This window comes from Mesoplodon bidens (genome assembly GCF_964165515.1).
Source record: "Mesoplodon bidens genome assembly, chromosome: 2".
Taxonomy (NCBI): Eukaryota; Metazoa; Chordata; class Mammalia; order Artiodactyla; family Ziphiidae; genus Mesoplodon; species Mesoplodon bidens.
Window position 1 is genome coordinate 76436161 of NC_138177.1, and position 13839 is coordinate 76449999.

Below are 13839 nucleotides of genomic sequence, written 5' to 3' on the forward strand. Positions count from 1 at the left end.
TTGGAGTAGAATGGATAAACTGTGATATACTCATACAACAGAACACTGTACAACAATGAAAAAGAATGAACTAATGTACATGCAACATGGATGAACTTTACAGAAATGTTAAGCAACAGAAGTCATACACAAAAGTATACTATGTGATTCCACTTATATAAAAAGTATAAAAGCAAGCAAAACTAATATATGCTTCAGAAGTCAGGACAATGGTTACCCTTGAGGGTGGAGGGTAGGTAGTGACTAGAAGGGGACAAGAGGGGGCTTCTGGGCTTCCCTGGTGGCGCAGTGGTTGAGAGTCCGCCTGCCGATGCAGGGGACACGGGTTCGTGCCCCGGTCCGGGAAGATCCCACATGCCGCGGAGCGGCTGGGCCCGTGAGCCATGGCTGCTGAGCCTGCGCGTCCAGAGCCTGTGCTCCGCAATGGGAGAGGCCACAACAGTGAGAGGCCCGCGTACCGCAAAAAAAAAAAAAAAAAAAAAGAGGGGGCTTCTGTGGTACTGGTAATGATCTGCTTCTTGATCTGGGTGATGGTTAGAGAAGTGTATCCAGTTTGTGAAAATTACTTGACTGTACATATATGATATATGCACTTTTATGTATGTATGTTATTGTTTAACATACATAAATGTATGCTTTTTTTAAAAAAAGCAAACAAAAAAATTTAAAACGCCTTACTGTAGCATTAAAGTCCCCGTATGATCAGACCTATCACAGTATATATCACATAATGTCTTGACTCCCACCAGTACCGCACCTGTACCCTACATTGGCTATCCCAAACGTTCCTGATCCAATTGCAGGAAGGCATCCAAATCCAAATTTCTATTTCTGTTGATGAGTTTTCCTATGCAATACCCACTCCCACCTCCCCACAAGTGTACATGTCGTTTTCTCCTCCAGGGATACGCTTCCCTTCCTTGCCTCCTTGGAGAACTCCCAGTCAACCTTGAAGGCTCAGCTCGAAGGGTCCTACCCTAGCACTCCTTAGTCAGAGCCTGCTCCTGCAACCACTGCACCCTACATATCCTACACTGTAACACTGGCCCCCTTCCTTCATACTACTTATTCATTCATCTCCCCAATAAAATCATAAGCTCCCTGAAGACCTCGATGGCTTATTTAGTACAGTGCCTTACTTAGAGCAGGCATATCAAAGAATATGTGTTGTGTGAATTTCAGGTAATGTGGTCTGGGATTTTCCCAATTCTCTTTCTTTTGAGAACATTAGACTCCTCAGTTTAGAGAAGCGGTATGGAATACTGGAAAAAAGCAGACATGAAAAGGGGAAAACAAGAAAAAAAAATGAGCAAAGACCAAGAAAGGCAACACTAAGAAGAAATATAAGTGGCTAATAAATATATGAAAGATGCTCAACCTTACCAGTAATCAAGGAAATGCAAATTAAAATAATAATGAGTTATCATTTGGGGGGAATTTCATTAAATTCTGATTTAAAAAGTGTAAGATAAGACACATGGAAGTATGCTCACAGCAGCACTGCTTGCAATGGCAAAACACTGGAAACAACCCAAATGATGCACTGACAAGTAAATGGATGAATACAATCTGGCATATTAGTACAATGAACTACAGCTACATGCTTTGACATGAAGGAATCTCAAAATTAATGTTATGCAAAAAAGTAAGCAGTAGAATATAGATGATACCATGTATACAAAGTTCAAAACATGTCAAACTAAGCAATATATTACTTGAGCATGTAGTAAAAGTATAATAAAAAGCAAGAAAATAGGGCTTCCCTCGTGGCGCAGTGGTTGAGAGTCTGCCTGCCGATGCAGGGGACGCGGGTTCGTGCCCCGGTCCGGGAAGATCCCGCATGCCGCGGAGCGGCCGGGCCCGTGAGCCATGGCCGCTGAGCCTGCGCGTCCGGAGCCTGTGCTCCGCAACGGGAGAGGCCACAACAGTGAGAGGCCCGCGTACCGCAAAAAAAAAAAAAAAAAAAAAAAAAAAGCAAGAAAATAAACACAAAATTCACAAATTCTGTGGAGGAAGCAGAGGGGTTATGATCCAGAAAGGACCCCAGGGGGCTTCAAAAGTATTGGTAATTTCTGTTTCTTAACCTGGTTGTTCAATACACCAGGACCATTTTATTGCTATGCTTTAAAACTTCCCATATAGGGACTCCCCTGGTGGTCCAGTGGTTTAAGACTCCGTACTTCCACTGCAGGGCGCATGGCACGGTTTGATCCCTGGTCATCAGGGAACTAAGATCCCACAGGCCACACGGTGTGGCCAAAAAAAACCCCAAAAAAACAAAACAAAACAAAAAAACTTCCCATATACACAAGAATCCTTTCTTGCTTTTCAGTAAAGCGAGTGAGTTACTTCATGTGAATCCTACAGAAATATCATTTTTATTTTTTAAAATACTTATTTATTTATTTGGCTGCGTCGAGTCATAGTTGCAGCACGCGGGATCTTCATTGCAGCATGTGGGCTCTTTGTTGTGGCTCTCGGGCTCTAGAGCACGCGGGCTCAATAGTTGCAGTGCTCAGGCTCTCTAATTGTGGCGTGCAGGCTCAGTAGTTGTGGCACACTGGCTTAGTTGCCCCGCAGCATGTGGGATCTTAGTTCCCCAACCAGGGATCAAACCCCGGTTCCCTGTGTTGGAAGGCAAATTCTTAACCACTGAACCACCAGGGAAGTCGAGAAATATCATTTTTAGATCAAGTGACTGGCAAACTTTAAAGATACTGATAATACCTAGAGTTGGTGAGGATTCAGGGAAAAAGACTAATCTCCCATGTATATTGTTGGAGATTATAAAAGTATTTTTAGAAACTAATTTGGCGATATTAATAAAGAGTTTGCATATTTTATAAACCCTTTGAGTAATTCCACTTTTACAAATATGGCCTATGAAAATCCATGCACATTTGCCCAAAGATATGTGTGTAAAACTGTTGACTGCAATACTCTTTACAATAGTTAAAGACGTGGAAACAGCATAAATATTCTTGAGTAAGTGAGTGTGTGAGTCAAGTATGGTAACATCCACACCATGAAATACTACACTGCTGATAAATAAACCTCTATAAATTGACAGGAAAAGACCTCCAAGACATATTAAGTGAAAAAAAAGCAAGTCACAAATTCATTCATAAAATATGACTTCTTATTTATTTGAGTACATACATATGTTCATAGTATTGGTAATTGCCGGTTCTTAACAAAGCAATTACTACATGCTGAGCCCTATTGGGCGCTAAGTGCTTTACATGTATTAACTCATTTAATCCTCACAACACAACTATATGGTAGGTATAAATTCCCATTTTATAGACAAGAAAACTGAGGCACAGACGTTAAGTATCTTGCCCAAGGGCATATAACTAGTAAGGAGCAGAGCCAGGATTCAAACCCAGGCCCTGTGGCTCCAGAGTCTGTGCTCCTACCCACCATGCCACGTTGGCATTTCTTGAAAGTAAGCACAACAGAAAAGCACTGAATTCATATACACTAAGCTAGAGAAAGTCAAGGGAGTCAAGGGACTTTCAGTCCATATACTTCTATAGTGTTTTAAACTTCTGAAACAAAAATGGGGCCTCCCTGGTGGCGCAGTGGTTGAGAGTCCGCCTGCCGATGCAGGGGATACGGGTTCGTGCCCCGGTCTGGGAGGATCCCACGTGCCGCGGAGCTGCTGGGCCCGTGAGCCATGGCCGCTGGGCCTGCGCATCCGGAGCCTGTGCTCTGCAGCGGGGGAGGCCACAGCAGTGAGAGGCCCGCGTACCGCAAAAAAAAAAAAAAAAAAAAAAAAAAAAAAAATGTATTTGTGTGACATTCCTATAATAAAATATATAAAATAAAGAGAAGGAAAGAAAAAGTACTAAACTTAGAGGTGGGATCTGAGTCCGACCCCTACTAATCCTTGAGCAAATCATTTTATTTCTCTGGGCAATTTTCCACCTACAAAATGGGGGTAATAATACCTACCTTGCCTACACTTTATGCAGGGTAGGTAGATGTATAGGAACAGTGTGAAAGTGCTTTGCAAACCATAAATCACTTCACAAAAGTAAGGCAGCATTAACTTTCCCAAGGAGTTCTGGAAAGACTGCAAGGGAGGAGAGGAGGTGAGACAAACTGTCTAAAAGAAGCCTGTGAATAAATCTAGGGTTCTCTCTGGCACCTCATCCTCTAGAACCAGAGGATCCAGTCTGTAAGGCCACAGACTTCACCCCACAACCCCAAACCATAGCCAAGAAGGAAAACCCAGGCCCCTCTCTGCTTGGTGCCATTGGTTGTTTTCTGGGGCTGGAGTGACCCCAAGGCTGCGAGCAGGCTCCAGGGAGCTTTAGGAATACCCCAAGATGTCTAGCAGGGTGGTCCCCACGGGGTACTCTCTGAACGCAAGATAGGAAGGGGAGCCATCTTCTCTAAGGAAAAAGGAACAGATCCTATCACAAGGTAAGCAGTCTCTAACCTCACAAACATTCTTGGGGAGAAGCCCAGCCACCTCCAAATTATAGGTAGCCTCTCCACTCTGTTCAAACAAATCTCCAGCTGTGACTCACTCCTCAGAGCGGGGAGGGGGTAAACACATAGCTGAGGGCTTAGAGAGCAAGACGCTAAGGAGGAGTGACACGGAGATATATCAGGGAGGCCCCAGAGGTTCTCACATCACTGGCTCATGTGAATAGGGGAAAGATCTATGGGAAAATACGTTTCCCCAGCTCCCACTCCCCAGGCTGCTATGAGGGCCATGAGGACTGGATGGCAGGTGAGGATCAAGGGACTCCAAGAAGGAAGTAAGGGAAGTGGAAGATTGCCCCTGAGCTGCAAACCAGCATCCTTAATTTATCCTCTCCCTATAACCCACTCCTCCACCATTTTGCCCCTCAGTCCTGTTCCCTGTTCCCACCGGGAATGTACATGGTCTCTCAAGCTGCTACAGCAGCAGCCACCTCAATTTCCCCCTTCTGAGAAATGGGAATAGCCAGCACCTTGAAACAATGGTTCCCAAGAGGTCAGGATGAGGAGAGCCCCAATAAAGTCAAAGAGGCCAGAGGCAGTGGTTGGGGGATGACCCTCTCTTGGCTGAGACTCCTAACCCACTCAGCTCACAGATCTCAGGTACCCTTGGTCCTGCCTTTTGCAGGGCTCTCTAGGTCAGAGGTGGCACTTTGTTGGGGATGGCACAAAGAATCAGTCCTGCTACTCCCCACAGATTAACCAACAGAACAGGTATTTGCTTTTTGTCTGGCTACCCGCCCAGATGCATGGGCTGGACAAGCTCTATGTAGAGGGCTGACCAGGGTGACTGGGAGGTGAAATGAGAAAAAGGGATTTAGGGTGGCACCCTAAATGGGGCAGCCTTTCTCATTCCCTGGATCTCTAGCACAGGGAAATACCAGGGCCTGGAAGTGAGAGTGTGTACATAGAGGGGGGTGGGCTCCTGAACTCTCCACTCTGAGGAAGACACCCTTTTGCTCAGCCAATCTCCCTTCACGAAACCCACCTAGTGCCCAGCCAGCCTGGAATTCCCAGTTCCCCAGCACCCTCTCCCCTCTCTAGTCTCTGATTACCTTGCTTTGTGATTTTTGCTTCTTTGCCTCCAGGTCCTAGAAGACCATTTCCTCTTCTTTCCCCTGTATTTTCTTCTCCTCTTCCACCCTGCTGGCTAGGCTTAAATCTGGGCCAACAGCCTCCCTGGCGCATACCTGTTCCCTCAACCAAACCTCCCCACCCCTAGGAGACAAAGGTGTTTCACAAGACTCTGCATCATGACCCAAAGAGGCACATACCACAATTACCAGCAGGCGAGGAAGCCTCTCCCACCTGCTCTGAGCACGCGTGTGTGGAACCAAAACCATCTGCATGCACACACCGCCCCACTACTCCCACCCGGGAGAAATATGGGCAAACTTTGGCACCCAAAGCCTGGTGACTGGGTAAGCCTCCTCACCCAGATCTTCCCACAGAGCCCAGGATTCCCCAAATTCCTGGCAGGCTTGGAGACATTAGCTGTAGTGTTCCTGAAGGTGAGAACTTGGCAATGAATGGGGGAGATGGAATGGGGTGAGGAGGAATTTATGGGCTGAGCTTGAGGCAGGTCTCATGAGTGGAAGGAACAGGTAGTCACCAAGCTTGAATGGTTCCTCTGCCCAGGAGTTTCTTCCCCACCCAGGTGTCACAGAGCCAGGGCTTCCACCATCTTAGAATTCATTCATTCCTTTGGAGTAAGCATCAATGACTCCAGATGAATCCCCTTTTAAAATGCAAATATTCTCACCCAGCAATTCCAATCCTAGGTATTTCTTTCCAAGAGAAAGTAAAATGTAAGTCCACATAAAAACTTGTAAACAAATGTTCATAGCAGCATTATTCACAATAGACAAAAAGAAGAAACCACCCACTAATAAGGACCTACTGTCTAGCATAGGGAACTCTACTCAATACTCTGTAATGGGCTACATGGGAAAAGAATCTAAAACGAGTGGATATACATATATGTATAACTGATTCACTTTGCTGTACACCTGAAACTAACACAACATTGTAAATCAACTATACACCAATAAAAATTTTTAAAAAAAGAAGAAACAGCCCCAAAGTCCACTAACATTTATTCACGATGAACATGTCATAATATATCCATACAATGGAATATTATTCAGCCATAAGAAGGAATGAAATACTGATTCATGTTACAACATGGATCAACCTTAAAAGCATGCTAATTGAAGGAAGCCAGTCACAAAGGATCACATGTTATATGATTACTTTTAGATAAAATATCTAGAATAAGCAAATCATAGAGAAAGGAAGTAGACTGGTGGGATTGGGGGGGTGTTGGAAGAAAACAGGGAGTGACTGCTAATGGGTCAGGATTTCTTTATGGGGTGATGAAAGTATTCTAAAGTCAGTTGTCCTGATGACTATACAACTGTGAATATACTAAAACCAATGAACTGTATACTTTAAATGGGTGATATGTACAGTATGTGAATTATATCTCAATAAAGCTGTTATAAAAAGAAAATGAGGCCCACAGTAAGCCTTCAGTAAATTACAGCTTTAGTTTAAAAAAAAAAGTCGGGCTCAGGAAAGACTTGGCCTCAGGAAAGACTTGGCATGTAACTAATGCAGCTTCTGAGGTCCTAAAGGAATGACACCTATTCCAGGGTAAAGACAAAGGTTCAGACTGCAACTGACATAAAATTTCAAATCCACTCAGGCATTGAGAGAACCTCTCTGGCCTAGACTGATCAACATAAAAAAAGTAGAGAGGACTGGTGGCAGGCGGGGGAGGGGAGAGCAAATATTCTAAGGAAGGGTAACACTGATAGGATACTTAAAGGGAATCACTTTATCAGAGTCCAGTGCATCATGGGATACCAGCTGCCTTGGCCATGATTTCAGAAAAAAGAGGAGGAGGAAAGGAGCCCAGAGTGGGATGCTAAAATATGAACCCTGACTATCACTCTAAGACAGTCCTGGCTGAGTTGGGACTAGCGAAGGTTACGCAGGTCTTTACTCTGGGTCTACCTATAGGTCCCTTCTAATCCTCAAGACCCTCCACTGGCAGAGGAAAGGGGAAAGGAACATGTAAGAGCAAACATCAACATAATGAGAAGGAGCAAACCTTGACCAGACCACAGAGTTCCCAGACTCTTTCTCCATCCCTTGACCGGGGGAAGATAAAACACTCTAGCCAGTAAGTAACAGAAAATAACAACTAACATCTAAGCACCTACCATGTGCCAGGCATTGTGCTTAAGGTTTCATATGCATTCTTCACAACAACCTTATGAGAAGGGTGCAATTATTATCCCCATTTTAAGGAGGAGGAAACTGAGACTGAAGAGATAAAGGAATTTACCAAAGTGATCTTGGGCAAAGCAAACACTGAAGCCCTGACTCTAGTCCACTGGGTCAGATTCCCAGAACCAAGCTCTTAACCACAATGTTATTAATAGAATCATAGTTTAGTCAAAAATTGTAATATACCAAAAATGGGCAGAAGACCTAAACAGACATTTCTCCAAAGTAGACATACCGATTACCAACAAACACATGAAAAGATGCTCAACATCACTAATCATTAGAGAAACGCAAATCAAAACCACAATGAGGTATCACCTCACACCGGTCAGAATGGCCATCATCAAAAAATTTACAAACGAGGGCTTCCCTGGTGGCGCAGTGGTTGAGAGTCCGCCTGCCGATGCAGGAGACATGGGTTCGTGCCCCGGTCCGGGAAGATCCCACATGCCACGGAGCGGCTAGGCCCGTGAGCCATGGCCACTGAGCCTGCGCGTCCGGAGCCTGTGCTCTGCAACGGGAGAGGCCACAACAGTGAGAGGCCCGCATACCGCAAAAAAAAATTTACAAACGATAAATGCTGGAGACAGTATGGAGAAAAGGGAACCCTCCTGCACTGGGGTGGGAATGTAAATTGCTACAGCCACTATGGAGAACAGTATGGAGGTTCCTTAAAATACTAAAAACAGAACTACCATATGATCCAGCAATCACACTACTGGGCATATGCCCTGAGAAAACCGTAATTCAAAAAGATACATGTACCCCAATGTTCACTGCAGCACTATTTACAATAGCCAGGACATGGAAGCAACCTAAATGTCCATTGACAGATGAATGGATAAAGAAGATGTGGCATATATACAATGGAATATTACTCAGCCATAAAAAGGAATAAAACTGAGTTATTTGTAACGAGGTGGATGGACCTAGAGTCCATACAGAGTGAAGTAAGTCAGAAAGAGAAAAACAAATACCGTATGCTAACGCACATATATGGAATCTAAAAAAACGGTAATGATGAACCTAGTGGCAGGGAAGTAATAAAGATGCAGACGTAGAGAACGGACTTGAGGACACAGGGGGAAAGGGGAAGCTGGGATGAAGTGAGAGAATAGCATTGACATATATACACTACCAAATGTAAACTAGACAGCTAGTGGGAAGCCGCCGCATAGCACAGGGAGATCAGCTCGGGGCTTTGTGACCACCTAGAGGGGTGGGATAGGAAGAGTGGGAGGGAGGCTCAAGAGGGAGGACATATGGGGATATATGTATTAATATAGCTGATTCACTTTGTTATAAAGCAGAAACTAACACAGCATTGTAAAGCAGTTATACTCCAATAATGATATAAAAAAATTGTGACATAATTTCTTTGGGAAGATGAGAGAAGGAAAGGGGAGCATGTAAGGAGTGGAAGTATAAACCTTCCTATAATTCCTACAATAGGAAGTCAATGATGTCTAAAACTGATAAATCATAAGCATACTATTTAGAAACATGGCAGTAAACACTAGAAAGAGCTAAAAGAGTTAAAAGTGGTAACTTCCATGGGGCAGGCCTTGGGTAGGGAACTGCTTACAATTTTCTTTTAAAGGCCTTTTGATATTAATAGATCTTTTTAAAATCATACACATATATTCCTTTGATAAAAAATGATTAAAAAGGAAAAAGAAAGAGAATCAGAGATCATGCAAATCAAAGTCTACTGTTGCTCTTGCCACAGTTTCCATCCTCCTCCACTGATAACAGCACTTGGGTTTGGCTTTGGAGAATCTCCCTCCTTCACTGGGCAATGTGGTGGGCCTGTCAACCAAGGAACCCCAACATGCCCTGGCCAAGGGGGGGAAGGGGCCAGTGACACCCTCTTGGAATCCTGAGAAGAATGGCAAAAAGACCTAAAACAGCTGGAAACACTTCACCCAGAAGCAGAAACCCTCCATTAGTACCTTCCACTTACCCAGGGCCCAGGACTCCCTTGGTTCGGACTTTTTAAGCTCTCCCTTAAATCCTCTGAGTTGCCCATTTCCGTCTAATAAATTCCTCTTTTGCTTAAGTTAGCTGGAGCCACTCTCTGTTGCTTATAATAAGGGAACTTAATGGGAATGTCTAAAAAAAATGAGTTTGAGGTTAATCTGTGCTTTTATTTGCCAGTGTAACTTACTACAGTGGCTTGCAAACTTTTTTGACCTAAAAAATACATTTTACATCACAATGAAATAAACACACACACATATATACAATATGTATATGCAGATATAACTGAAACAAAAGTTTTGCCAAAATATCTACCCTAACACTCTGAGAGTGTTAATTCTATTTCTTTTTTTAAGACTTTATTGTTTTTAGACCAGTTTTAGGTTTACAACAAAATTAGCAGAAAGGTACAGAAATTTCTCATATACCTCCCCACACACATGCATAGCCATTATCAATATCATTCACCAGATGGTACTTTTTAGCCAAAGATGAACATACATTGATACATCGTAATCACCCAACATCCACAGATCACCTTAGGGTTCACTCTAATGAAGTGAATGGTGCTGCACGTTCTATGGGTTTGGACAAAGGTATAATGACATATATCCATCGTTATAATATCATACAAAGCATTTTCACTGCCCTAAAAAAACTTCTGTACTCTGTATTCATCTCCCCTCTCCCCCCAGACTCCTGGCATCCATTGATCTTGTTACTGTCTCCACAGTTTTACCTTTTCCAGAATGGCATATAGTTGAAATCTCTTTCTTTCTTTTTGAAAAGAGAGTTCAAAGCCTTTATGCCTATAAGACTACTCATGGCCCACCCATGCATGGACTAGACAGGATCTAAAAGGCAAACTCTTCTAATACTGCAACTTTTCATCTAATATTGAGCCCTGTCCCACTGGTCCTGCCCAGTGGAGGTACAGGGGGACACCTGTAGGGTATTTGTTCATAGGAAGGCCACAAGTTTTGTGCCCTTTGTTACAATGATTCCTGTTGGGTTGTAAACAGAGGAACCATTTCTTCCGGCTTCCTGCTCTGAGCACATCTATTTCTTTTTTAACGCTGGTTCTGACCCACTAAGTTGATCTCAGTGATTATGTGATTATGATCAGCAGATTGAAAAAAAAACACTGGCTCCCTGTACCTGCCGCATCTACCTCCAACAATAAAAGCAACCCAGAGAATGCATTAGCCATATTTCCATGTCCATGTGTAGTGCACTGAGGCATATGGCCTGGCTGGTGGAGAAATACCAACACAGTCCAAGGGTCCTGACATTCACTAGGACACACCAGGCAGTTAAACTGTCTACACTGCGGACACCAGAAGAAACATCTGTTCGTTTATTTATTCACTCACTCACTTTACACACGCACTGAGCACTCCTTCAATGGTGTGAATATACAAGAGGTTCCTGGACACTGTCCAGAGCCATAAATTCTATACGCAGGATGGCTCAGAGGACAGGAATCCAGGAAAAAGCTTGTCTCCTGACTGATCGATTGTTTACAATCTCCTCCCCTTCCTTAAGAGCTCAGGAATGTCTCTTAACACCAGATCTCAGCAACAGTTATGTCATTCCCACCTTTGAAGTCAAATAACTCTCAAGCCCAGCCTAGAAAGAAGGAATAAAAGGGAATTTCTGTCTCCCCCTCATTCTAGAGGTCTCTGATAAGCTTCAAACTAGTCTATGGCTGGAGATTGTCTGAATTCCTTGCTATTTTTCAATCCACTATTTTCCCCCGCCAGACAAGCAGCAAAACATCAAGGGATGGAAGACAGTGTCAATTCATTCTCAACATTGCCAATGCCTTAGACTTAAGACTTTTCTGGATCTCTTTTCTACAGCAAGCAAAAAGAAGCCCAAACACCCCTCTCCTTTATTTTCCTCATACCCCGTTCCCTGCCTCAACCATCCCAAAACAGTGAGCAAGCTCATGGAGTAGGACTTGGGGCTGACACAATAGAGGATGGATTTTTTCCATCTACTGAAGATGAGGGATGGAGGTATTGGGGGTTGGGCAGTAGCAAGACCTGAATTGTAATGTGGTGGAAACTCTCACAGCCTGGGCGGAAACAGAGAGGGGACTGTGAACAGAATTAAGTGATCATCTATACCTTAAACTTGAAATGAGAAACTATTCAACAAATATTCTTTGAAGAGCCATAATTCAGGTGCACATGGGTTAGCTCTATTTCAAGGTCATGCTGAGAGAGGAAGAGGGGAAGGGAATCAGAATCGGAGTGGAGGGGCTTCCCTGGTGGCGCAGTGGTTGAGAGTCTGCCTGCCGATGCAGGGGACACGGGTTCGTGCCCGGGTCCGGGAAGATCCCACATGCCGCGGAGCGGCTGGGCCCGTGAGCCAAGGCCACTGAGCCTGCGAGTCCGGAGCCTGTTGCTCCGCAACAGGAGAGGCCACAACAGTGCGAGGCCCGCGTACCGCAAAAAAAAAAAGAATCGGAGTGGAGTGGGGAAAAGGGAGGCATACAAACGCCCCATCACCCATTCGGGGTTAAGTTCCCCAGCAGACCTAGAAAGACTCAGCCACAAGTTACCCTCCTCTGCCTCCGGAGAGGAAGCATCATACGGTCTGCTGGGGTGGGGAGGAGACCAGGTACTGGGAGCCAAGGGAGTGAAGGGAGCTGGGCAGATCGGTTACCACTGGAGCGGACGGGTGAGCACTCCTCTCTCTCCCACTCTCACTCCGTCCAGAAGCTCTCGCGTAAGTCACTTCCCTCGCCTTCTCAGCCCAGGTTCTGGCATCCCCTCCATCCACTTGCCCCGGGCTTGAAGGCTGGAGACGGAAGCAAAACCAACAACACGTCTCAGGAAGCTATCGGTTGGCCGATGGGGGGAGGGGAGCAGGAGACCCTCCATGGGGGAAAGAGGAGAAATCCTCTTTCAGCAGAGAGGTGACCCCCAAGCAGACAGCCCTATCCCCCCCTAGCGAAAGGTAAGAGTCCCTGGCCAATCTCAGCGTACCTGGAGTTCTACCGCCCCCACCCTCCAGTCCAAGCCCTAGGATTTCACTCTCTACCCTTTGTCTTGCTATTGCTCACCCAAAGCCCCATGAAGTTCTTTGAAGGGCCCCTGAGGTCACCAGGACCCACAGAAAAGCCTAATCCCCCTCGTTGGGAACCAAAGTCCAAAAGAGCACAGGGATCCCGTCCCTGGAGCTCATTCTCCTACGACGCAATCTAGCAGCGCACAGGACGCCTGAGCAGCGCGCACCCGGAGACCCGCGCTCAGTTCCGGGCAGGAGCCGCAGTGTCCTCCCAAAGGACAGGGACGCCCCTTGTCCTCGAGCCTCAAAACAGTCTTCATCCCGCAACTCCCCAGGATTCCACCGCCCGCCGAGAAGCGGCAGAAAAAGAGAAGCGCCGCGAGGAGCTGACCGCACCGAGCGCTGCACCAGGTGATGTCAGCGAACTCCTCGCTGGACACTGGAAGGGCGGAATTAGAAACCGAGAATACCGCGCGAGGGGAGGCGGTGCGGACGCTTTTTCTTACCGCGGTCTGCCCCTCCGGGTGCACATCCACCAATGTACACCAGCTATGCGTCCCGTTCATCTTCTACTGGGGTCGCAGCTGGGACCCCAACCCTGGGCCCTGCGGTCCGCCTTCTCCTAGACTGGCGCGCGCCGAACCTTCCCTTGTATAGGCGCGTCACGGGCGGAGGCACGATAGGACACGCCCCTAGGACGCCGTTCGCCAACGAGCGAGCAAAGGGATGAAGTGGGCGTGGCCTAGACGTTTCAGGGCACGCCCGTCTGCGCTCTCTCAGACTTACCTAAAGGTGGGGCTTGGGAGCTGCTCATCTGCTTAACTGAAGTTTTGCCTAGCGTTATGTATGGTTGTACCTCAAACATTAGTCTTGCCCTCTCCTTTCAACTCCAAGACCAGTATTGGTGCCCCTAGAGGATGAGGAGTTCGAAAAAAGCTTCCATACATTCTCCTCTCCCTATATATAGGCCAGCCTGTAGGCTTTGTGGAGCTATGCAAACATTTCCTCCACCGTACAGGCTCCCAAGACCAGCTCACTCAGACTGGCCTAAGC

At 45.8% G+C, this 13839-nt stretch overlaps 1 protein-coding gene across 4 annotated transcripts in view; it reads right to left on the bottom strand.

Moving 5' to 3' along the window:
• The window catches only part of TUFT1 (tuftelin 1), a 45600-nt gene extending 32158 nt beyond the window's left edge, over window positions 1-13442 (bottom strand). For 2 of the 4 annotated variants that reach the window (XM_081222274.1, XM_081222273.1), the window contains exon 1: window positions 13293-13442. In XM_081222274.1, the coding sequence (XP_081078400.1) occupies window positions 13293-13352 (60 nt within the window). In that variant the 5' untranslated portion in view covers window positions 13353-13442. The remainder of the gene's footprint in view (window positions 1-13292) is intronic. The other 2 variants (XM_081222275.1, XM_081222276.1) reach the window with 2 other exon arrangements.
• Window positions 13443-13839: the final 397 nt, after the last annotated feature.